This window comes from Vipera berus (assembly GCF_964194415.1).
Source record: "Vipera berus genome assembly, chromosome: 9".
NCBI lineage: Eukaryota > Metazoa > Chordata > Lepidosauria > Squamata > Viperidae > Vipera > Vipera berus.
The window spans coordinates 105670-127851 of NC_138212.1; the positions used below are offsets into that span (position 1 = coordinate 105670).

Genomic DNA, 22182 nt, shown 5'->3' on the forward strand with positions numbered 1-22182 from the left:
GGGTGTGGCCGCGCGCGCCGCGCCTGGCTGGCTGGCTGGCTGGCTCGGGCGTCGCTCTCGCTCGCTCGCTCGCTCTCTCTCCCTCCCTCCCTCCCTCCTCTCAGGCGGGCCGGCGCCATTTTGTGTGGTGCAGCCTCGGAGCCAGCCTGCCGCCTCTGCTGCTGCCGCCGTCGCCGCCGCCTGCCTGCCTGCCTGCCTGCCTGCCGGCCAGCGAGCCCACAAGCGAGCGACCGAGCGAGCGCGGCGCCAGGCCCGCCCGTACAGTGACTGTGCCCCGTGCCCCCGTCGCGCCCGCCCGCCCTCCCCCCCCGGCCCGGCCCCCCCATGGCGGTGGAGAGCCCCAGCGTGCCTCCGCCCAGCAGCCCCCACGCCAGCCCCCCGGCCCCCTCTCCGGCCGCCGCCAACCCCCTGCTCCTGCACGGCCCCCTCGGCAGCCCGGGCCTCGGCGGCGCTGGCGCCCGGCCGCTGCAACAACACCTCCTCCTCCTCCACGGGCCCGGCCCGGACGAAAGGTCCAGTACCCGCCTCTCTCTCTCTCTCTCTTCTCTCTCTCTCTCTCTCTTCTCTCTTTTTCTCTGGGTCTCGCGGGGGGCGGGGGGGCGGGCGGGGGGGCGGGGAGGGAGCCCCCACCCGCGCCGGGGCCAGCCGGGCCGGGCCGGCGGTCGTGGCAGCCGCAGCTTCCGCGGCCTGTTTTCCCGCCTGGCCGCCGCTCCTTCCTCTCCCGCCGCGCCGGCCAAGGGGGTCCCTCGGGGGGAGGGGGGCCATCCCGCCGGAGTTCGCTTTGGTCAGGTTAAAAAGCCCGAACCCGCCGCGGTGCGGGTGCCGTCCGGACGCCGCCGGTGGGCCGAGTCCGCCTCCGCTGCGTGGTCCGGCTGAGCCCGAAGAAAAACTGTAAGCAGCCGCGAAGTGCGGCAATCACAGAGCTCCCCCCCTCAAGTCACCACACGCTCCCCCCCCCCGCGAGCGTGGCCGTGTACAGTACAAGCACCTGAGCGCCCCTGTTGTGGCCCGTTTGTTAACCACACACCGTAAACAGTCCACGCTTTTCCCCACACGAGATCAAGGAAGCCCGGCTGTTCCGTGCCCTGCCCATCGGGTCGAGAAGCCCCGAGCCCGGGTCCTCTGCAGAACCGGCCCCGGGTCTGGTAGTTTCCTTGCCAATCAAGGGCACCACCCTGTCCCCTGGCACACTATTTTCTTTTTTCTGATTGGGGAGGAAGCCACTCTTTTTGTTCATCTAAAATAATGTTGCCTTATTTGTTCCTCTTCACTGGCCTACCAAGTTAGTGTTGTGCTCATGTACTAGAAAACCTAAATTTACAAAACAAGGAAATAAGTTGGGCATTTTTAAAAGTTAACATACAGTACTAATGCACATTAAGCCATTGCCTGCATAGTTCTTTGTAATTTCTGTCTCTTTAATGTGGTTGTCATTGAATTCACACTGTAGGGTCAATCAGGTGTTCTTGGCAAGCATAACATTTCCTTTCTGGTCTAAAACCTGATAGCCAAAATAGGGGTAGTTAGTTTGACCAATGTTTGTAGCTTGGGATGAAGTAGATTTCACTTGCATACTTTATTTTATGAAGCAACAAATATACATTTTCTCAAAGGACACATTTCAATATTTGTAGCAGCTCACTATAACATATGAAACATTTAACCATTTTACTTCTGCTTTCATCAACCTTTTGGAAATTTCCATAACCCAGTTGACTTTTGCCCGGTTATTTCATAGGAAGAGCGAAGGAAAGCTGCCGTTTGGCTTCAGCTTTCAATGGAGATTGCTATCTTGCTGCTCCGGATTTATCCTTTTAATCATTAAGAGGATGTTTTGATGGAGCTTTCTCTTAGCATTTAAAATAATTCATTGACATTTCTAAATCTTGGGTAAATAGGCCAGAGCTTCTGGGGCCCATCAGAATCATTTTCTTGATAGTTGTTATAAAATGGGGCTGGGAGTTCGCATAGGAATACACAAAATAGCATACAAAAAATTTATATATTATTGTACCCTGTAAATTCTGATCCTTTGCCCTGTAGTTTGGAATACACTCCAAACATGCTAGTGTCGATGGTCAATGCTCTACAAAGCTTTATTTTGCCCTAGATACCAATAGTTTTGCAGAGAGAAAAAAAAGTGGGAAAAATTAGGATTGGGAGATTCCAGGGTTAGGGGGCTCAGCTGAGCCAGCAGGCAGATTCCCACTCAGCTGCTGTTTTAAAGTGGCATCTCCTGACTTCCCACTTGTCTTCTGCTCTAAGAGAACCCTGTTGAATTTGGCACGTGCACTTCGGGAAGAATTGGTTCAATGGTGAATCTTGTGAGTTGGCCAAATTCTATACAAATGCAGCACCTTTAGTTTTCTGGTCTCTTCACTCAGGCATTGTGTTTGCCAGCAGGCCGGAGGTCGCTTGGCATTGAATGGCTTCAATAATTGCAGCAGTTCTGGAGGTAACAGCTGCAGTGGAGAGCTGCAAAGAGGGGCGAGTGAACTGTGTTCCATATTTGGTCTTGGAGGTAGGGATGTCCTCACTTGTAAGGAAAAGAAAGCAAAATTAACTATCCCAGTGTCATAGTGTGCGACCGTGCCTTTGAAATTCTCCCTTGAAGGCAACAGCGTTCCTGGCTCCACCAAGGAAGTAAAAATCCAAAGTCAAGTTAGTCTCTCTCGAAGCTCTGCTGGGATATAGAATTCATTAGGCAAATTGGCTCTGATTGAAATGGGTAGAATATAGTCAGGCTGAGCAGTTGGGTACAATTGTGCTTATTTCACTGGTGCTTAGCCACAGGCAAGGGGGTTGGGCCTTCTTTTTGGTAGAAGCGGCCTTTCCTTTTTTTTCAGGTGCTCAGTTTTTCAGTGAGTTTCATAAAAAGTCATCTTGCATGTAATCCCAAATGTATGATTTTACCTATTGAGTAAAGTGCACTTTTAGCACAGCAGGTAAAAATCTACCTTGTCCATTCACAATAATGTTCTTAAAATATTACTGGCTGTGAGTGTTGCTTTTTGTGTGGCTGCAACTCTATGGTCTGCCCTAGTTTTGTGGTTCATTTCAAAGCAGGCTAGGAACTCTGGTGCTATAGCTGTATTGTTCCCATCTTCCTTCATGGAGAAATCCCCACAGTTAACATTGCTGGCGCCAGCACCAGTGGTGGCTTTGAGAGTGTGCCTCGGCAGCCTCCCCTGGCTTGAGCTGGTGCTTCTCGGGTCCTCCTGGGCACTTCAAAAGAGAAGCACCGCCTCCATTTTGTGGCAATGGGTTGCAGGGCAATCCTACCAGAAGATACATGAATCAGGCTGGCTGGGGGGGCGGGGGGGGTTTCCACAGCTTTCTTCTTCAGGGCCACTAGGCGGCTGCAGAGACAACCAGCTTTAAAAGAAAACAGTCTGAAGAGTTATTTCTGTCTAGTTTTCAGCACAAAGCTAAAATAAACCTCATGTATGTACTTTTGGTACTAATAGTAAATAACTTATTGATCCTTCCGTGTTTTTTTCCTGTTGGAACTAAGCCACAGCATGAAGTTCTGTCATAGGGAGTCTGTAGTTTTTTCCTTAGGAATCGAGATACTTCATTTGGCCAAGTGTGGTTAGACAGTCACACAAGGAATTTGTTTCCGAGACAGAAGTGCTCAGTATACTCGCATTCAAACGATAGAATCGTAATTATAGTGCTAGTGATATCGCTGCCTCTCTCCTTGTCCTCTTCGGCTCTCTTAGGCTCCCTTCAAACCTTGTGATTGTTGAGTCCTTCCTTCGCTTTCCCGGCTCCCATCTTGGTGCCTGGACCACACAGTTTCCCTGCACATTCAGTTATCCCACTTCTCCTTCTCCTCTGAGGTTCTGCCAAGGCTTCCTTGGTCCTCCAACAACCAGGCACTGTTCCTTGCCCTGAATTACGCAATGTGTGGTGCAGCCAGTATTATGAAAACTGCCTGCATTAGTGACAGGAAGGGAGGGGAGGGGAATGTCTGGTCCAGACTCGAGAGGAGAATTCCAAGCTGGGCTGCTGGTTGGCTCCAGCCATGTGGTCTGTGAGCTCACACAGGTTGACTGTGAGGCGGTAGCCTACCTGAAAGGAGCATTCTGCTGAGGTGGGCAAATGTAGTCCCATGGTGGGCGAGCCACAAGACTAGCAATTCCCCTAATACCAGCTTTATCCTGTGAAAACACCATAGCTTCATGGCAACCATGTTGCTTTGCTCTATAGCTGGGGCGAAAATGTTTGGCAAGTTGAAGGTGGCAGAATCATACACTTTTCAGTAATAATAATTTTACTCAGAATTGTAGTTAGTAGTTTGCCACACATCTGTAAGCCAACATGTGTTAGATCTTCTGAGATTACTTTTGCTTTGACGTTGCAGTCTTAAGACCCAGCACTTGACAATGTTAAAGTCCCATATTTGGGAGCACTCCCAGTAAATGCAGAATAGGCATGCATTTGAGAGCTAATTTGGTATCGTGAGACCGTGAGTTCTAATGCTGCCATGGGCACAAAGCCAGCTGGGTGATCTTGGGCCAATCACTTTCTCTCAGCCCTAGGAAGGAGGCAGTGGCAAACTGCTTCCAAAAAATCTTGCCCAGAAAAGTGCAGAGACTTGTCCAGAGGGTCTCCAAGAATCAGAGAGTCTGGAAGCGAAGGGAGAAAAAAAGGCACGCCTAGACAGGCTGCTCTTCCACCCGACAATAAGCAGCAGAGGCCAGGCCTTGAGAGCCTTGAGATTCAGGTCATCTTTTCTCTGCTGTCTTGCCAAAACATTCATTTCCTAGAAAGGGGTTCTCTTCTTTTCAAGAACTGAACAATTCAATCTGATAAAATTGTATCACCTGGTCTAATTCTGGTTTGGCCGTGAAATCCTAAGTGCGCACTTCGGCTGCTCGTTGTAGTTTGTGAATAATTCTGGAGTTCATTTCTTGCTTTAGTCCTTTCCCAGTTTGAGATGAAAGACTCATGGTGGGCTTAGCAGCAGAAAATATAGAGAAGAAGAAGTTGAGTTGAGAACAGAGTTCCTGCAACAACTGAGAAGGTCCTTGAGGAAAAATTTAAGGGCCCCAAGGGGACAAAACAGGTGAAAGGAAAGAGATAAGCTGGACTGAGGCATAAACATGCTTCAAGACCAGAGAGATCTTAAGTTTTGCTTCCTTTTTTCATTTGGATATTGATAAAAACTAACTTTTCAATAATTGCAAGAAGAAAGGTCTTAACTAGTTTCCTGCAAATTTGCTGGCATGTAGTATAGAAGATATCAGCATCTGTATTGGCATTTTTTTACTTTGTGAAATTGGGGCTTTCCTATTTTAGAATACTGGAAACTAGACTTTTTTAAAAAAAGTTTATAACCAGATTTTACTTTAAAAATGGATTAGGCTCACTCATCATGCTAAGCCAAAGTCTAGTTTGTCGTGCTTTGTATGTTGTTCAAATCCATTGTTTATAAACTAGTTTATTGCATTGCCAGTTGCTGTTACTCAATAAGTTGTGGTTAATTCTGTTTCAGAACGACTGTGAAGCAGTTCATATTGGATGCATAATAGCAAGGGCTGGATGGCCAACTCCCAGGGATGCTTCAGAGTTCCATAGGCTGTACCTGATGGCCTTTGTGACTGCAGGTGTCAGGCAGGAAAGACCAGGTCTATATGGGAAGGTCCAGTTAAGCGAAACAGCCTACAAACAGGAGTCTTCTCAACTCACCCTAACCCATTTGGAGTTAGAGAAGAATCCACGGAATTCAAGTGGGCTGCACAGAGTTGGACTTGGTCAGCTTGTGGCTTTGTAGGGATCCTTCTTTTAACTCCGCCCCCAGGTTCTGCCTCTCCCACAGCAGCTGGGTCCCTTCCTGCCTGGCAAAGGTTATTTCTGTTGAAAAGGACTAGAGCAACGTTTCTCCCAAACTGGGAGTGTTTACAGACTATGCGTGTAGGAGAACCATCCTCTCCTGAAGCATTTCCACCGGTGAAAATCTCTTTTACCATTAGGAAGTTTTTCCTAAACGCCAATTAAGACCTACGGCCTTAGAGCTGAGACGTGGGATTTCCTGTCCATCTCCCAGCCCGACTGGCACTCGAAGGCAGTCGTGTTTCTTCGCAGTCTTTCCAGGCTAAGCACACCCAGCGCCTCCCTTATCCTATGGATCGCTCACCTCCGGACCTCCCTCAGTTATTGGTGTCCTTTCTAAAATCCAACGCCCAGAACTGGGCACACATATTCTAAATGACCAACACAGACTAAGGCTGACTCGATCCTCTGCCTCGGTCAGTGCAGTCCAGCCTGCCACTATTTGTCGATTTATTCCAGTTTTTCTGGAACTCTTGGCTCATGTGACCCATTAAGACACCCGGATCCTTTCATGTGCTTCTATCAATATGGTTTAGCCCTTCCTCTCCTTAAGCCTTTGATTTTTCCTATCCAAATGTAGGGTTTTGCATTTGTCTTAGCTGAATATTCCAGCTTGTTGAGATCCACCTGCGTCTTGGTACCCCTTTTAAGGTGCTTGCTCCATGTTTTATCCCAGATTCAATGATTGTACTTTCTAGTCCCTCATCCAAGTCATTTATAAATATGTGTCACTGGGAATTGAGTGGCGTATAAATGATGATGATGATGATCATCATCACCATGATCCCAACCCACCCATGTTCCCTTTGCTCTTATTAATGTTTTCCAAGTGTATTGGGTTTAAGCTCCCCTAATTATCTGGTAATTAAGAAAAATAAATATTATTTATCTAAGTTCTCTTAATTCCTAACTCCATAACTGAACAGATGTTGGCTTGTATCCAGACTTAATGATAATTTCAGTAACTACATTCAAAGAACTGGGCCTTAAATTAATCATCATAAGTAGGTGATGTCCCATTGTTTTTAATGAGTTTAAATGTGTATCTATTACAGTAATTGCATTTTATTTGTAAGTTTCACTCTTACTCCTTTTTTGTACACCACTGAATTCTATACACTGATCAATTACATGGGGTTAATTTGGCTGTCTTACACTTTTTTTCTTGCCAAATGGAATAGGGTTATTCATTGATGATTGACAGTTGCCTCTGCAAATGTATATATCTCTGCCATAATTGTAACAAAGGTATCAATTGGGTCTGGTAAAATTTGGCCATGAGATTTTAACATTACAGTAGTGGCAAGCAAAAAAGAAACAAGAGCTGTAAATTTTAAATAAGCTAAAACTAGAGATATCTCTCTCACACACACACATACAATGGTAGAAAAAAATCCTGTACATGGGGGGGCATGGTACATGTAACAGTTTTTCCTCCCTGCTCTGAGACCTCAAGCGGGGGAAAGTGAACTGGTTTTGATAGCTGTCAGTAAGATGGAAGGCTTAGCCTTCACAAGATAATAATATCTGGGTAAATGATTGCACAGGTAGAGCTGAAGTCATCCATTTTTTTCCAGCTGTGTGCATTTAAGGCTGCAGCCCTATGTAGTAACTCCAGACTAAATTCTATTGAAACGACTCTCTGTCTCCTGCCTCTGCAACCCCTGAGATTTGTTTTGCCTCAACTTTGCTGCCCTTTAGAAAAGCTTTAAAAACTTGGATTTTCAGACAGGCCTGAGTGTTTTGTGGTTCCATTTGATTGATTGATTGATGATGGCTGGTTGGTTGGAACTCTTTGTATATTTTCACATTGTGCTGTTTGGTTGTGTATTATTAGGATGACTGTATGTTGCCTTTTGATTTGACAATCTTATAAATCTAATATATCATTGTTACAATAAGATCCTATGAACCAAAGAAATGCCTTGGAAATCCAGCACTAAATTCTTTTAGTTATGTAGGAGCTTCCTTCATCGTACCCCTGAAGGTGGAAGCATAACACAGCTGTCGTGATCAGCCTCCCCTAATCCTGCCATTCTTGAATCGGTTGCTCAGCAGTCCGCCGTTCCCGTATCCTCCTCCTCCTCCAGTGAACCCTGTGGCCTGACTGAGCATTGGGTGAAGAACATCTGCTTTGAGGGCGCTTGCAGTCTTCAGGCCTTTGGGTTCCTGAACTTCAGAGAGAGGCTCTGTGGTAGAAAGAAAGTAGAAATTGGATGATGCCACATTTTACAGCCTCCGTGTCTGGAGTTTTAGCAACCAAATCACCCAAGGCTGAAAGAGTCAGTTTAATAGCTCTGCTTTTGGAGAAGAGAAATCTAGCAGATTCACACTGATTTATCGCTGGCCACAACTGAATTATCAATGTCAGCTTATCTAACAGAAATATATAAATTATAGTGCAATTGATAAATAGTGCAATTGATAAACCATCGTGTGTAAGTAGGTTTCTGTTCTCTTGCCGTAAAATACTACAGTGCTCTGTTTTGGCTAACAGGTTAGACTTTTTTTTTAATCACTGAATTGCCCAGGGGGATTTTTGAAAAACATACTGGAATATTTTGCAATTTGTGTGATTTTCAGTTTTGAAACCTGCCATTGCTCTTTTCCCTGCTACTTCCAGTTGTTGATTTTGCTGTTCCACCTTTTCAGGGAGGATGGTGAGTTGGAAGAAGGAGAGTTGGAAGACGACGGGGGTGAGGAGCCCAACGGTGCTTCAGAGACCCATGAGAAGAGCAGGAAGGAAAAAAACGAGAAGCACCACAGTGACTCGGAGGAAGAAAAGATGCACCGGAGGAAAAGGAAGCGTCGGAAAGAGAGAGAGAAGGAGAAGCGGAGATCAAAAAAGAAAAGGAAATCAAAACACAAAGTGAGTAATGCGAGGGGAGCGTTGGAAGGCTAGCTTGCTTCCCCTTCCCCAGTCTGCCTTTCTGCACCCCTCGCAAAACCAGAATTGTTGGTTTCCTCTGCCCGGGGCCTGACAGTCCCAAAGTAGTCAAATCCTGCATCGGAAGATAACTGAATTCCCACCAGGAAGGTGGAGGACCGCCTCCATGGGGCTGACCTGGCCATCTTCCAGGCTTTGGCCAGAATTGTGGGATAAGAACTCACCGGGGGAGGGGGGGAACGTCAGCGTCTGGTTGGGAGTCAACGGCTTCTCCTTTCTCGCAGCGCCACGCCTCTTCCAGCGAAGACTTCTCCGACTACAGTGAGGATTCTGACTTCAGCCCAAACGAAAAGGGGCACCGGAAGTACCGGGAGTACAGCCCCCTCTACTCCTCTGTAAGTGCTGAGGGTCATCCATAGGGGTGGCCTAAGGGTGGGAGACCCGAGGAAGATGAGCCTGTCAGATGTCGGGTAGATGAGCAATCGAGATGGTGATGTTTGGATGGTAGCAAATCAACGTCGTTTGCTTCTGCTCCTTGTGTAAAAGTGACGCTTTACAGAATAACGGTTTATAAAATGGGTTGAGAGCCGCTTCTTCTTTTGGAGGTCTAGTTCCGCTTGTCACCTCTCTCTGTTCAGCCGTAACCATTTGTGTTTTTGCCTTCAGTCCCATCAGCAGTACTCGTCCTCTCACAGTGCCCCAAAGAAGGGGTATCCTAAAATGGAGAACAAGAGCTACCCCCCCTACGAAGTGTATGAGAACGAGGGCTACTGTGACTACGAGGCGGAGGAAGAGGAGGACATGGGGAAAGAAGAGTACGATGACTTTGCAAAGGAGCTGAACCAGTACCGGAGGGCAAAGGAGGGGACACACAGAGGCCGAGGTACGCTTGCTTTTCCTTCAGCCCAGACACTGAGCGAGTGAGGCAGGTGCTGGCCACTAGGCAGCCAGACAACAAACCCCCCCCCCGCCCCCCCCCAGGCCTCCTGAAAACGTGGTTGTCCGTCCGTAGCTGTCCGTGGGGAATGTGTGCTGTCTTTTTAAATGACAGCAGCTACTGATTTTTTGCTCTGGAGTGTCAAAACAGAATGGAGACAGAACATTCTGGTTCTGCTTCCTTTCCTCAGCAGCGAGGAACTGTGCAGCTCTCCCTATTGTGGGCGTCTGTCTCCATTTGCATGTAACCTATCCAAGACCCAATTGACTCTGGTTCCAAAAGGGCACTCAGCTCCTGGTAATGCAACATTTTAAATTTTATGCCTTTTCTTTCTGGGTTTCTTTGAATTGGGAGCTGAATTTCAGAAAGTCAGCATGCAGGCATACTGGTACCTCCATTGGTTTGTATGGCTAGCGTATGGCATGGCATAAAAACGTTGTTGTTTCTCAAAAGAGACAACAGATGGGAAGAGATATCAAATGCCTTTGTGCTTTGCCCCCTAAACAGTGGTCTCAGTTAAGAGTATTGCCCTGAGTTGCTTCTTTTTCTCACAGCAAACCTTATTGGCTCAGTTCCCACACCACACTAAACCAGGTAAACCAAACAAAACCAGTATAGTTTAGTGTGTATGCAAATGCTGGAGTCTGATCGGTTTGGCACCACCTCTGGTTTGTGTCAACAGGTGGCCGTGGTCGAGGCCGAGGTTACCGTGGCCGTGGAAGAGGTGGAATGAGAGGACGAGGCATGGGCAGGAGCAACCGAGGCAGGGGAAGAGGGGAGCACCCCGAGGAGGAGGAGGGGGAAGAAATTTACGATGAGGAGATGGAGGTGAACATCGAGAACTGTCCTTGCTCAGCCTGGCTTCCTGCCACGGTCCCTTTTGGCTAATTTCCCCTCTGTCTGCCTGGCAGTTCTGCGAAGGAGAGGAGCCCATGGGGGAGGAAGACTACGATGATTATTCCAAAGAGCTGAACCAGTACCGCAGAAGCAAAGAAGGAAGGGGGAGAGGTATGTGGGTGGAGGGAGAAAAAGTGAAACCCTCCTTTTCCCCCCTTTGGAGCCTCGGCTGCCCAAGGCCTCTGCTAAGCAGATGGCGGGGCGGGGCTTTCCACGGCTGGGCTGCAGAATCGACTTGACTGGTCTTGTTGCAGGCATGGGCCGTGGCCGAGGCCGTGGCTCCAGGGGACGAGGAGGCAAGGGGATGAGCCGTGGACGAGGTCATCGTGGCAGATCAGGCCTAGGCAAAGCAGGGGGGCTCAATGAGGAGGACGACTACTATGAAGATGACCTGGGGGTAAGTGGCCTAGGAGGCCCCTCCCTTGCTTTGGGTCTAACGGGCTTGAGGTTGGGTGGAGGCCAAGAAGGGGCAGTTGACTCCAAGGAAGCCTGGGAGTGGACTCCCTGGGAAGCCCAGGTGAGGCCAAGCATCTCCCACCTGCCAGGACGGATAGAGGCTGGGCTGTTCAATGCAGACGAATCAGGAAATTGGTAATAGAGAAAATGGCGCAAAGCTCCGGATCCTCCATTCTCGTTGGCTCTGGACTGAGTGTAAGGCAGTGGACTCAGGTCCACATCTAAATCCTTAAACTCTTGAATTCATTTAACTCCTGAACACCTTTGCAGCCGGGGCTATTCAAGAGGACTCGAGGGTTGCATGAATCACTGTGAAATGCAGCTGCAAAAGATTGGATGACCCAAGTGGGAGCTTTTTTCCTCACGGCACACCAGCTTTGGCATTCTTTTCCTACAAAACCAACAAAATATCTTCTATTCACCTAGAAACTATTTAGGATACCAAATTAATTTTATCTGGCTTTTATTTTTGCCACTATTCTTTCTTACACGTTGTTTTATTTTCACAAAGGTCTGCCTAACGTTGATACATAAATCAGTCAAATGAGTATTTCTCTTGTGATCCGTACAGGATGGAGGTGGTAGCTGTGGGACTTACAGGCGGAACGACCATGAGAAACCTCACCAGCAGTCAGATAAGAAAGGGAAAGTCGTCTGCAAGTATTTTGTGGAAGGAAGATGCACTTGGGTAGGTGCAGCTCGGTTCCAGTTCATTTATTTGGTCAGCGATGTAGGTGCCCAATTCGGTAGTCCTCGCCTTACGACCACAATTGAACCCAAAATTTCTGCTGCTAAGCGAGACAGTTAAGGGAGTCGCACCCCCCTTTTATGACCTTTTTTGCCACAGTTCAGTTACTAAGTTAACAGCACGGTGGTTAAGTGAATCTGGCTTCCCCATTGACTTTGCTGGTGAGAAGGTGGGAGTGATCCCAGGACACGGCAGCCATCGTAAATACATGCCGGTTCCCAAGCGTCCAAATTCTGATCACATGACCATGGGGACGTTGCAGCAATCATAAGTGTAAAAAATGGTCACAAGCCATTTTTCTTCAGGGCTGTTGTAACTTCAGATGGTCACTGAATAAAAGGTTGTAAGTCGAGGACTCCCTGCAGGTGCCTTGGAACAGGAGTCCGGGCTGCTGCAGGGCTTTTTGTCCCTGTGTTGCCAGGAGCGGAGAAGCCTCCGGCTCCGTTCCCTTCCGTGGCAGAAGGGGGAGGCATGGGCTAGGAGCCTTTGAAAATGTGCGCGCCCCTCTCCCCCCCAATTTGTTCTCGTAGTAGCTCTTCACGATGTTTAGCCCCATGTTTATTTAAAGACTTAGAGATCTGAGGTTATCAGAATAATTCACATGCCCTTAAAGAAACAGTGAAGGACGCCCGAAAAGCTAGCAGCCATGGTTTTCCATAATCGGCATTCTCATTTGCCTGCTCCAGGCCATGTAGCTCCTCTCTGCCCTACGGAGACGCATGCCTTAATCTCTGCAAGATCCCTGCCATTAAGGTTCCGCTGCGGAGGTGAGGGGACTCTCCTCCCCCCACTTCATTGGGACATTTTAATTTAATGACAACAACAACAGACTTGGAGGTCTTCTTTGCTATCCTATCTGTTGTTCTGTGCATGTTCTCCCACAAAGTGGCACTTTCCCTGAAGCTGCCGTTGTATTTGTTCATTCCCAGTTGTGAAGGGATGGAATTAATCGTGGGCCAGGCTCACGCAGCAGGGTGGGGGCAGGATTCTAGGACTGGCCTTTGATTGCCGTGGCTGTGACCACCAGCCCTTCTCCCGAAGACCACGGTGAGATGTTTTGCATCCAGTCATCTGTTGACGTTCTGTTGTGTCTGTGGCTAAATGGTGTGCTTTTTGTATTTTTCCTGCCAGGGGGAACACTGCAACTTTAGCCATGATATTGAGCTACCAAAGAAGAGGGAACTCTGCAAGTTTTACATCACTGGTTACTGTGCCAGGGCGGAGAATTGTCCCTACATGCATGATATCCTTTCCAATTGCTGTCGTCCAGCATTTTTAGGACAGGGTTTTGGGAGGTTTTCGGTCCCCTGATCTGCCTCTCCTTACTCAGAGGAGTGGCTCACTGTGGGCTGCGGGCCGGCTTTTTTCCCAAAGGGGATCTTTGTAGAAGCGAGAGTTGTGAAATCTTGGGTCTCCTGATGCTGGTGGGTTTCTGTGGCTTCTTTTTTTTTTTTTTTTTTTTTTTTGCTTTCCTGAACACCTGGCACGGGACTTCCCTTGTAAACTGTTTCACACCACTGGGAACTGCATTAATGGAGATGACTGCATGTTCTCGCATGAACCACTCACCGATGAAACTCGGGAACTCCTGGATAAGGTAAAGGGAGCAAATGAGCACCAAGATTTGGCTGCTCTGCAGAGAGGCCTCAGCTGGCCCCTGGAGTTTTCGTAGCCAGGAGGGCTCCAGCTCAGCATGGTGGGAGATGCGACTGGAGAAACTGACCCCCAGCCTTTGCCTTGCCTCTTAGATGTTGGCTGATGATGCAGAAGCCGGAGCAGAGGATGAGAAAGAAGTGGAGGAGTTGAAGAAACAGGGCATCAACCCATTACCCAAGCCACCTCCTGGGGTGGGATTGCTGCCCACTCCCCCACGTCCCCCAGGGCCCCCAGCTCCAACGTCCCCTAATAGCCGCCCCATGCCCGGAGGCCCCCCTGCCCCGCCCCCGCCCCTTCCTCCACCAGGGCCACCACAGATGCCTCTTCCAATCCACGAGCCCCTCTCGCCTCAGCAGCTTCAGCAAGACTTGTACAAGAAGATCCCTTCCCTCTTTGAGATTGTCGTGAGGCCTACAGGGCAGCTGGCGGAGAAGCTGGGGGTGAGGTAAGAGGGGAGGAGGGGGCTTCTGCCACAGTTGGTGAGGCCCGGTCTCTGTCCTTGTGGAGGGCAGGTCCAAGATGCCTGGATTTCCTGGGGAAGTGAGGTGCTCTGTCGAGATAAAAGAGCCCGCCAGCGTTCAGAGGTGCCTGATCCCACCTCTCTTTTCCTCTAGGCACCCTGGTCCATCCCCACCTCGTTTCCCCGGGCCTGGGCATCCAGAGCTGCCTCCCGACATGCCCCCCGACATGCTTCCGGACCTATGTCCGGACATCTGCCCTGATATGCCAATGGGCCCAGGGATGAACCCTGGCCCTCCGTTGGGCCCTGGACCCCCCATGATGCCCTTTGGCCCCGAGGAGATGCCACCTGGCCCCCCAACACAGGACTTCTATGACAACTTCTACTTGCACCCAGAAGGTCTGGAGATGGATCCCAGCCTCATGGTTGGCCCAGGCAAGTGTGAAGTTGGGCTGGGCGGCTTCGTATGCCTGGCATTGGGGCAGGGGGCGGGCTGAGTGGCTGCCTTCCGTTCCAGTGCTCTCACTGCTCTCCTCTCCCCCCACAGAGGGCTACCCAGGCTATGAGGAGACCCCTGGGGGAGGGCTCTTCCCTGACCCTTCCCTGGAGCCAGATTCCTTCTGCGATGGGGGCATCCCAAGGCTGCAGAAGCCCTCTGGCTGCATCCCCGACTTCCTGCCTTCCACCCAGAGGGCTCTCTACCTTCGCATCCAGCAGAAGCAGCAGGAAGAAGAGAGGGCTCGCCGGCAGGCAGAGAGCTGCAAGCAGGACCGAGACCACGAGGAAGGCAAGGGCCGAGAGGGGGGATGGGTGGGTGGGCTCTGCTCCATGTTGGGCGTGTTCTTTGATGTGCTGGTGGGGCCTGGAAGCCCACAGGGGGACAGGTTGGCAGCGGAACCCAGGAGCAGCCACCATTTTGGCAGGGTCACGGGCAGGGTACACATATTACACTGCCCGAGTGTGGTGGCTTACTCAATCACCACAGGGACTGTAGAAAGCTGCCCTTGATTTTTCCTACTGAAAGTGTAGGGACAGACCTTGGTGGGAGGGCGCTCCTTTGGGCTTGCTCCCCAACCCCCATCCCTGTGAAACAGTACCTGTGGACAGTGGGAGAGCCAGTGTGGTCTGCTGGCTAAGCAGCTGGATGAGGGTTGGAGAAACTGCAGGCCCATCTCCAGCCTTGGAAAAATGTGGTGACTTTGGGTCAGTCACGCTCACAGGCTGTTGTCATGGGAAATAAATGAAGCAGGTGCCAAGAAACAGCTGACTTGAGCTGCTGGAGGAAAAGCGGGAAATGAGTCCCACTTGGGTTAAGGAAAGGCAGAGTCCCCCCCCCCATTGCAGCATGGCCAGGGGAGACCAAGGCAACTGTTGGCTGAGAGAGAGCAATTTTTCAGCAGTTCTTTTCTGCAACTTGGTCAGTCTGCAGAAATCTTTTTGTCCGGCTCAGTGACTTTCCATGAATGAGGTTCCTCTTTAAAATGTTGTGGCTTTGAAATTATTCTTGGTTGCTTCTTGAAGAGGCTTCTGAGATAGCCAGTATGGGCTCACCCCCCCTCCTCTATCAGGTGATCCTGGCAACTGGTATTCTAGTGATGAGGATGATGGAGGCAGCAGCAGCGTTAGCTCCATCCTGAAGACTCTACGGCAGCAGAGTTCCAGCAGACCCCACGAAGACCCTTCTGGAAACGCCATTCCTGCCTCAGGCAGGAACGATCCTCGCCTTCAGAAGAGCCGGCCAGCCGATCCTCGCCTTCTGCGTGACCCCAGACTTTCTCGAAACCTGGAGTCTTCTGGAGCCGGAGATGCCGGGCCCACCGATCCACGACTTGCACGGCACGTCGTGGCCTCTGCCCCTAAAGCAGCAGAAGTTCTCCATTCGAGCCCTTCAATCAGCCAGAAAGCCATTCCTGTCCCAGAGGAGGAAGAAGGGGAGAGGGCCCTGCGGGACAAACCAGTCACTATCCCTCTGGACACCCTGCCGAACCACTCTCTGAGGGACCCTCGCTGCCAGTTGCAGCAGTTCAGCCACATCAAGAAAGATGTGGTCCTGCTCATGCCCAGTTTTGCACGCATGGTGCTGTGGAGTCCTGAAGACTTGATCCCCCTACCTGTTCCTAAGCAGGAATCAGTTCCTGTCCCAGCTGCTCTCCAGGCCCTGCCTGCCCTCGATCCACGCCTGAACCGACCTCAGAATTCCAGCCTCTCTGACCCCAGGCAGCGAGCTGGGTCCCAGCCAGAACCCTCTGCCAGTCCCGGCTCCAGCCTACCGGATTTTGAGCTGCTGTCCAGGATATTAAAGACCGTCAACGCAGCAGGCAGTCCTGGGCAGAGTGACAAGCCAAGCGACCCCCGCACACGGAAAGTGCCCATGGACCCCCGCTTGCCCAAGGCTCCTGAGCCAGGATCCTCGGGGACCACAGAGCAAGCAGAAATCGGCTCCCCGGTAGGAGGGGGTGCGGAGGCTGCAGCCAGCATAGCCCCTTATGACCCCAGGCTGCTGACCGCAGGAGGGTTGAGCAGGGGCCCTGGCCAAAGCAGCGTCCTGAGCGGGATCAGCCTTTACGACCCGAGGACCCCAAGCCCCGGCTGCAAGTCGGCCGATTCTGCCGGCGAAGGGAGCCCAGCCACCAAGAGCGCCGAAGGCAGCAAAGGTGGTGGTGGCAACAGAGGAAAGGAGCCACTGTTTGTGCGCCGGTCAGCTTTGGACCAGCTGGAAACCGAGAAGCCCAGCCCAGAGCCGGCGAGTGACCGGTACAACAGCTACAATCGGCCACGGCCCAAGGCAGCCCCCTCTGCTCCTGTTTCCACTGTGCCTGCTGCAGAGACAGCCGTCACTCAGCCTGGCGTCCACCATCTCCCAGTGCCACCTGTGTATGGCCTGGTGAAACAAGCGGCCAAGTCAGGGGCAGGCAGCCCTTTTGCAGGGAACAGCCCTGCCCAGGAAGGGGAGCTGCAGGATGCGGGCTCTCTGAAGGACGTTTTTAAAGGCTTCGACCCGACGGCCTCCCCGTTCTGTCAGTAGTATTAAAAGACTTGTACATGCAGCCTTGTGTCCGAAAGCAGCAGCAGTGTTCTTCACTTTTTAAAAATTCCATGAATTGCCATTGACTGTGTACCTCCATCTTTTTGAGCTTTGCTGAGTGTAATCTCCAAGCGACCGTGTAGGAAAGTCACAGGGGTCCTGAGCCACCCCAGGCAGTATTGTGTCATGGCCCCTCGGGCTTCCGTTGCCGATTGGTCTGAGGTCCACTCGGAATCCTTCAGTGTCTTCAGGCCTGCTCTGGCTGGTTCTGCCAGCCCTTCCCTCTTTGCACCGTGGCTGGGCCATGTCTCCGTCCCCCCTGCTTCTCTTCTTCAGGTATTTATTGTCTGTCGAATGGAGGATGAAAGGATATGTCAGTTTCTTAGTGTGCCCTATGAAGGGGTGAAGCTGTCAGCCATGCTGATCTGTAGAATATATATATCTTTGTTTCTAAACTGTAACAATATATGTGTATCATAGCCTTTTTTAAAAAAGAATCTAGCACAGCAAAAATTATTATGGAGAAGTAACCATGATGAATTATTTTTGTAACTATTGAATTTTGTTTTAAATACCCTTCTGCCATTTTCTTGGGTTGCCAGATTCGGATATGATGCTGTTTCTGTCTCTGGTGGGTGGCCTCTTGAAGAAGGGATGCCTTCTACCAAAACAGAGTGTAGTATTGAAATTAAATTATTAATAACACTAATTTGCTTCTATGTCTCCTGCACTCCTCTAAAAAGCAAAGGGAACCCCTGATGTTCAGAAATGAGAGGTTTGTCATTCCCGCAAAGAAGCATTTGTTTCCACGATCTGTGCAGGGGCAGCCATAGCCTTCCGGCATCCCAGAAAGCCCTGGCACAGAGCCCGTTCCCTTAAAAACCAGGCTGGACAGCTAGGAGTGGGTGGGGAGGTTGCTGTGGACGAAGGGCCCTTTTTGTAGCCCCGCAAATTTGGTCTTTCCAGAATTGCTGAACAGAGCTGGAAGCTCCCCAGCCTGTTTCTGTCTTTCTGCTGCTTCTAACTGATGGATTTGGCCTCTTCTCAAACGCAGAGAAGTAAGTTGCACTTATTTGTCTTCAGAAGGCTGCTTCATCTCTCCCCCTGCCCTCTCTTGGTCAACTCTTTCAGAGCCAGGCCTTGCTTTTTTTGGAGTTAAAAGCACTGACCTTTTGCCCTGACAAGAAGCACCTGAAGGATGAGCATCCGTGTGCACTGGTGTGCTCTCGAGGCAGGCAATTTGGAGACTCCACCATACGGCTCTTGGTCCTCTCAGCAACGGGCTGAGCTACATGGGCCTGTTGGGGCTAAGAGGCAGCCTCTTCTCTGCCTGAGGGATGCCCCTGTCAGCAGAAAAGGCCCACCTTCCCCACAGAGCAAATGAGCAGCCCGGGATTGTGGCTTCTCTGTGAAGTGCTTGCAGAAGGGCTGCTGGCTGCTGCCTGTGTTGGAAACCAAGGGATAGGAATCCTTCGGCAGCTTGGGGCTTTTCAGCTTGACAGACTGCAGGGCGTGAGTGAGGGGAGCAGGGTTCATGCCCAGGCTTCGCAGTGTTTAATCTGAAACAGATCGGGGGTGGGGGGGAGGGGGGTGTCAAAACATTTTTCAGTGTATTGTTTTTCTCTCTCTGCCTTAGTGATTCCTACTCTTCCTTTTTTTGCCCAGGGAATGTAACACAGTGTAGAACTTGCTTGGAAGAGAGAGAAAGTTATGTCCTTTTGGTACAAATGCAAGCTAGCTTTCTTGGAAAGCCAAGCCGGTTTCCTACTTTGCCAGTTTCCAGCCACTTACCTGGGGAGGCTTTGTATGCAAACACACTGAAGTCCATTAATGGAGAAGGGCTGGAGCAGATCTCCAAGGAACCTTTTGAAACTTCTCCGGAGTGGCCAAGTCCCTGTGGAGAAGCCATCCTGATCCTGGAACCCATGAACAGCTTGTCAAGGAATGTGCTCTTTGTGAAGTATTTTGTCTTGTGAACCTGCCTAGGGACATAGATGCTCTGTGATATTTGTACAATCTGACTTTGTAAATCAGGATCCATTCACTAGACCCAAATCTTGGTTATCAATGAAATTTGCCAGTGCTTTATAAAAATGCTATAAAATGTAGATATTATTTGAAAAGGGATTTGTATATATTGTTCTGGTATTTTTACAGTGATTTTTGGTTGCATGGCTGTTTGCTTTTTTTTATCACACGTGCGTCTTCCAACAATGTCCAGACTCAAGACTCCGATCGTTGTACTGCTGGCATTAAATGATGCAGTGATTTTAAAGGTTGCCACCCAGCTTACTTTGGTATGGAATTATTTCAAATATTCCCATTGTGAGGCAGAAGGTCGTAGTCAGCCAGGTTACCATTTGTAGCTTTCCAACCACAGTAGAATGCTTTGCAGGCGTGAGGAGTGGTGGGGAAAGGGTCAGAGAAAACTGACCTTGGAAGAACCAGCAGCCTAAATGCTTGGGGGAGAGGGGCTGGCTGAGAAGATGAAAGTGATCTGCTCAAGTCCCAACAGTTGAGGCCAGGAGACCCTTTTCCCAAAAGACAATAGCTGCTGTTGTAAGTTTGACCAGAATCAGGCCTGCAGGTGTGAGCATAGCACTGGTCTGTTGAGCTCAGAAGGGCATTCCAGGCATGGCCACCAAAGAGGTCTTGGGCTAGCCAAACCTTGGCCTTGGGCAGGTCATGCGTGGCCTGGAGAGCGAGCCCACCTAATCCCAAGAATGAGATACCAGCAGGCACAGGAGGCCCGTTGGGCATCCCTGGAGGGGCTACCTAGAAAAGCAGTCAGTGAAGATCCCCCCTGGGTGATCCACTCTCCCGGCCTTGCTCAATGTGTAGCTCTTGGGTGCAGCCCCCTGTCGTGAGAAGCCCTTTCCTCTTTGCACATGGGGGCAGAGGCAGGGCACCTGCAGAATTGGGGGGTGGTGGTGGTAGCCCTGCTGATCTCCTAACCCATTGCTTCCCCAATGGCAGAGATGGGTACCCCTCTTGCCTTCCTGATGTTGGTTTTGGTTGTATCTCAGCTTTTTAGAAACAAAACATTTACAACAGCCTCAATCCACCTGGAAGGGGGGGGGGTGTCCCAGAAGAATCCAGGGAGATTTCTCACTGCCTTATTACCAGTCAAGAAAGAGGAGACTATTTGTGCTGGGCTGGGAAAGGATCAGCCTGGGCTTGATTGAACATCAAGAGGGCTCCCTACTCCAAGGCTAGGCTGTACTGGAGGAGCCTTCACCCAGAAACTGCTTCTGCTGTGGGTTGGAAGCTTGAAGGTGCTTGCTGGGGTGTGTGTCCTCCCTGTCTCCTAGGGGAGTTCCTGAGTGAGTGAACTATGGCAGCCAGCTTGGCAATACAAAGGTGGAAATCCCAAAATAGGATTTCAGGCCAAAGTGAGCTCTTCTTCCTTCCTTTGCCTCTGAGACAAAAGTCATTCTCACCAAATAAATCATTTAATGTGCAATTCTTAAAAGACCACAGGATGGCGCTGGCTACCTGCATCCCTAAATCCCAGAGAAGTGGCCACTGCCATCGCTACTATAATGACAAAGATATTAAAATGAAAAACAGTATTGGGTCTTCTGCAACATTAAAGCTCAGCATCCTATTTCTACAAAAAGAATCCTAGACTTGGATGGAACAGGAAGCAGAAAACAAATTCCTGACACAAACAAACGCCTTGAGCAAAGGGTTGGATTAGATTAGAAGGCCTCCCAGGTCCTTTCTGGCCTTTGATTCTGTGACTTACTAACTACCCTATTGTATGAGAGGTCTATCTTCAGCACAAACATTGCTGTCCCATTGAACCGGGAAGCTAAAAAAACCTCACTAATTTATATGACCCTTGTTTCCTTTATTAGCATTGCTGAAAGCAATTTAGAAAAAAAGGGATGGAAATTCCTGGCCTGCCTCAGGCACATAGAAGAGGTGGGAGATGAAAATACTGTAGACGTTAGTCTCTGGTCTGCCCTCCAGCGTTCAGTAGGATTTTCAGACAAGCACATGGAGACTTTATGTATCTGATGAAGAAAACTAGCTCGCAAAAGCTGGTTACTTTTAATTACACGTGCTAGTCTGAAAAGTTGCTGCCAGACACCTCTTTGTTTTGGGAAGCAGGAGATAATTTGGGAAGGGGCCTCTTTCAGACACAGCTTGCACTGTAACTGGCACAATTTTGCTCTGAGGTGGAAAGGCAAGCTGGGACGGAAAGCGCACGAGCTCTTTACCAGCACCAGTTCAGACTGGGGAAGGAGAAGGGAGGAAGGGCAGTAGGTGGGACTGAGCCAAAGTGAGATTGTGTTGTGGTTGGGACAAGAGATTACCTTCCAATGGTGAGTGGAGCAAGGCCTCCTCCTCAGTAGCTCTTTTCTTTCTGCTCAGGCAAGAAGGGGAAGGGACTGGGGAGCGACAGGAGGCAAGCAGAACCCCTGGGGGCATCACAGGTACCATTGGAAGGTCCTCCCAGGGCCGTGGGCCCTGCAGCAGGTGAGGCAGAAGAGAGGTGCTCAAGCACAGTGGGGTCTGCGTGCCCATTTGCACACCTTCAGTTCCACACATGAGCAAAGGTCAAGACCATCCCAAGGTCCTGGGTCAAAGTCACTTTCTGGTGGCATCAGCTGGCCCTTCTTTGGCAGCAGAGACAGCCAGGTCAGTTAGAGAATAGGTGGCTGCACTTAACATTATAGCTGATTTAGATCAGTGGATTGTGCAAAGCCATTTGCACCAAAGTTTATGGTGCGAAATAAGGCAAGGCAGGTCCCAGGTCTCTGCACAGCTGTAAGAAAATCATCATCCCAGCAATCCTGGAACTGCTGTGCTGGATCAGCTCACAGGCCCCGCTGCCCCAATTGCCAGTTCCTAAGCAGGTGAGAGGCCCCCCTCTGCCAGAAGGGCAGGGGTCTTCCCAAGCACACCAGTTGCCTGCCTCTGAAGCCGGGGAAAGGCTCACTGAGTGGGTGCGTAGGCCAGGGGAAGCTACCGCTTTCAATTGGTGGTTACCGATGTAACTCAGAGAAGCAGATCCCAAAGGTTAATTGGGACCCAATCAACCTGAAATCAGTTTTGGCAAGAGATCCCTTTGGGACTGTGATGCCTCCCTACGGTCTATGGACTGCCAATAACCCTAATATGACAAGGCAAAGCTTTGCCTCCTGGCTCCTTTTTCCCTCCCTTAGAATGACAGCACTCGGACTTCCCCCATGTGTCTCACAGGATTACAAAGGCCACTGTTACTGGCTGTGCATTGCTCCTGGATCCGGAAGTGAGCAAAGATGGTTTT

General features: G+C 50.2%; 1 protein-coding gene across 1 annotated transcript; it reads left to right on the forward strand.

Annotated features, from left to right (window-relative positions):
* Positions 1-125: 125 nt before the first annotated feature.
* On the forward strand, positions 126-19183 carry ZC3H4 (zinc finger CCCH-type containing 4). Its single transcript, XM_081335457.1, has 14 exons — positions 126-512; positions 8491-8707; positions 9010-9120; positions 9392-9608; positions 10345-10490; positions 10574-10670; positions 10814-10956; positions 11587-11703; positions 12895-13006; positions 13251-13360; positions 13512-13864; positions 14034-14314; positions 14427-14666; positions 15448-19183. The coding sequence occupies exons 1-14, from the start codon at positions 325-327 to the stop codon at positions 16902-16904; spliced, it is 3789 nt and encodes a 1262-aa protein (XP_081191583.1). The 5' UTR covers positions 126-324; the 3' UTR covers positions 16905-19183.
* Positions 19184-22182: the final 2999 nt, after the last annotated feature.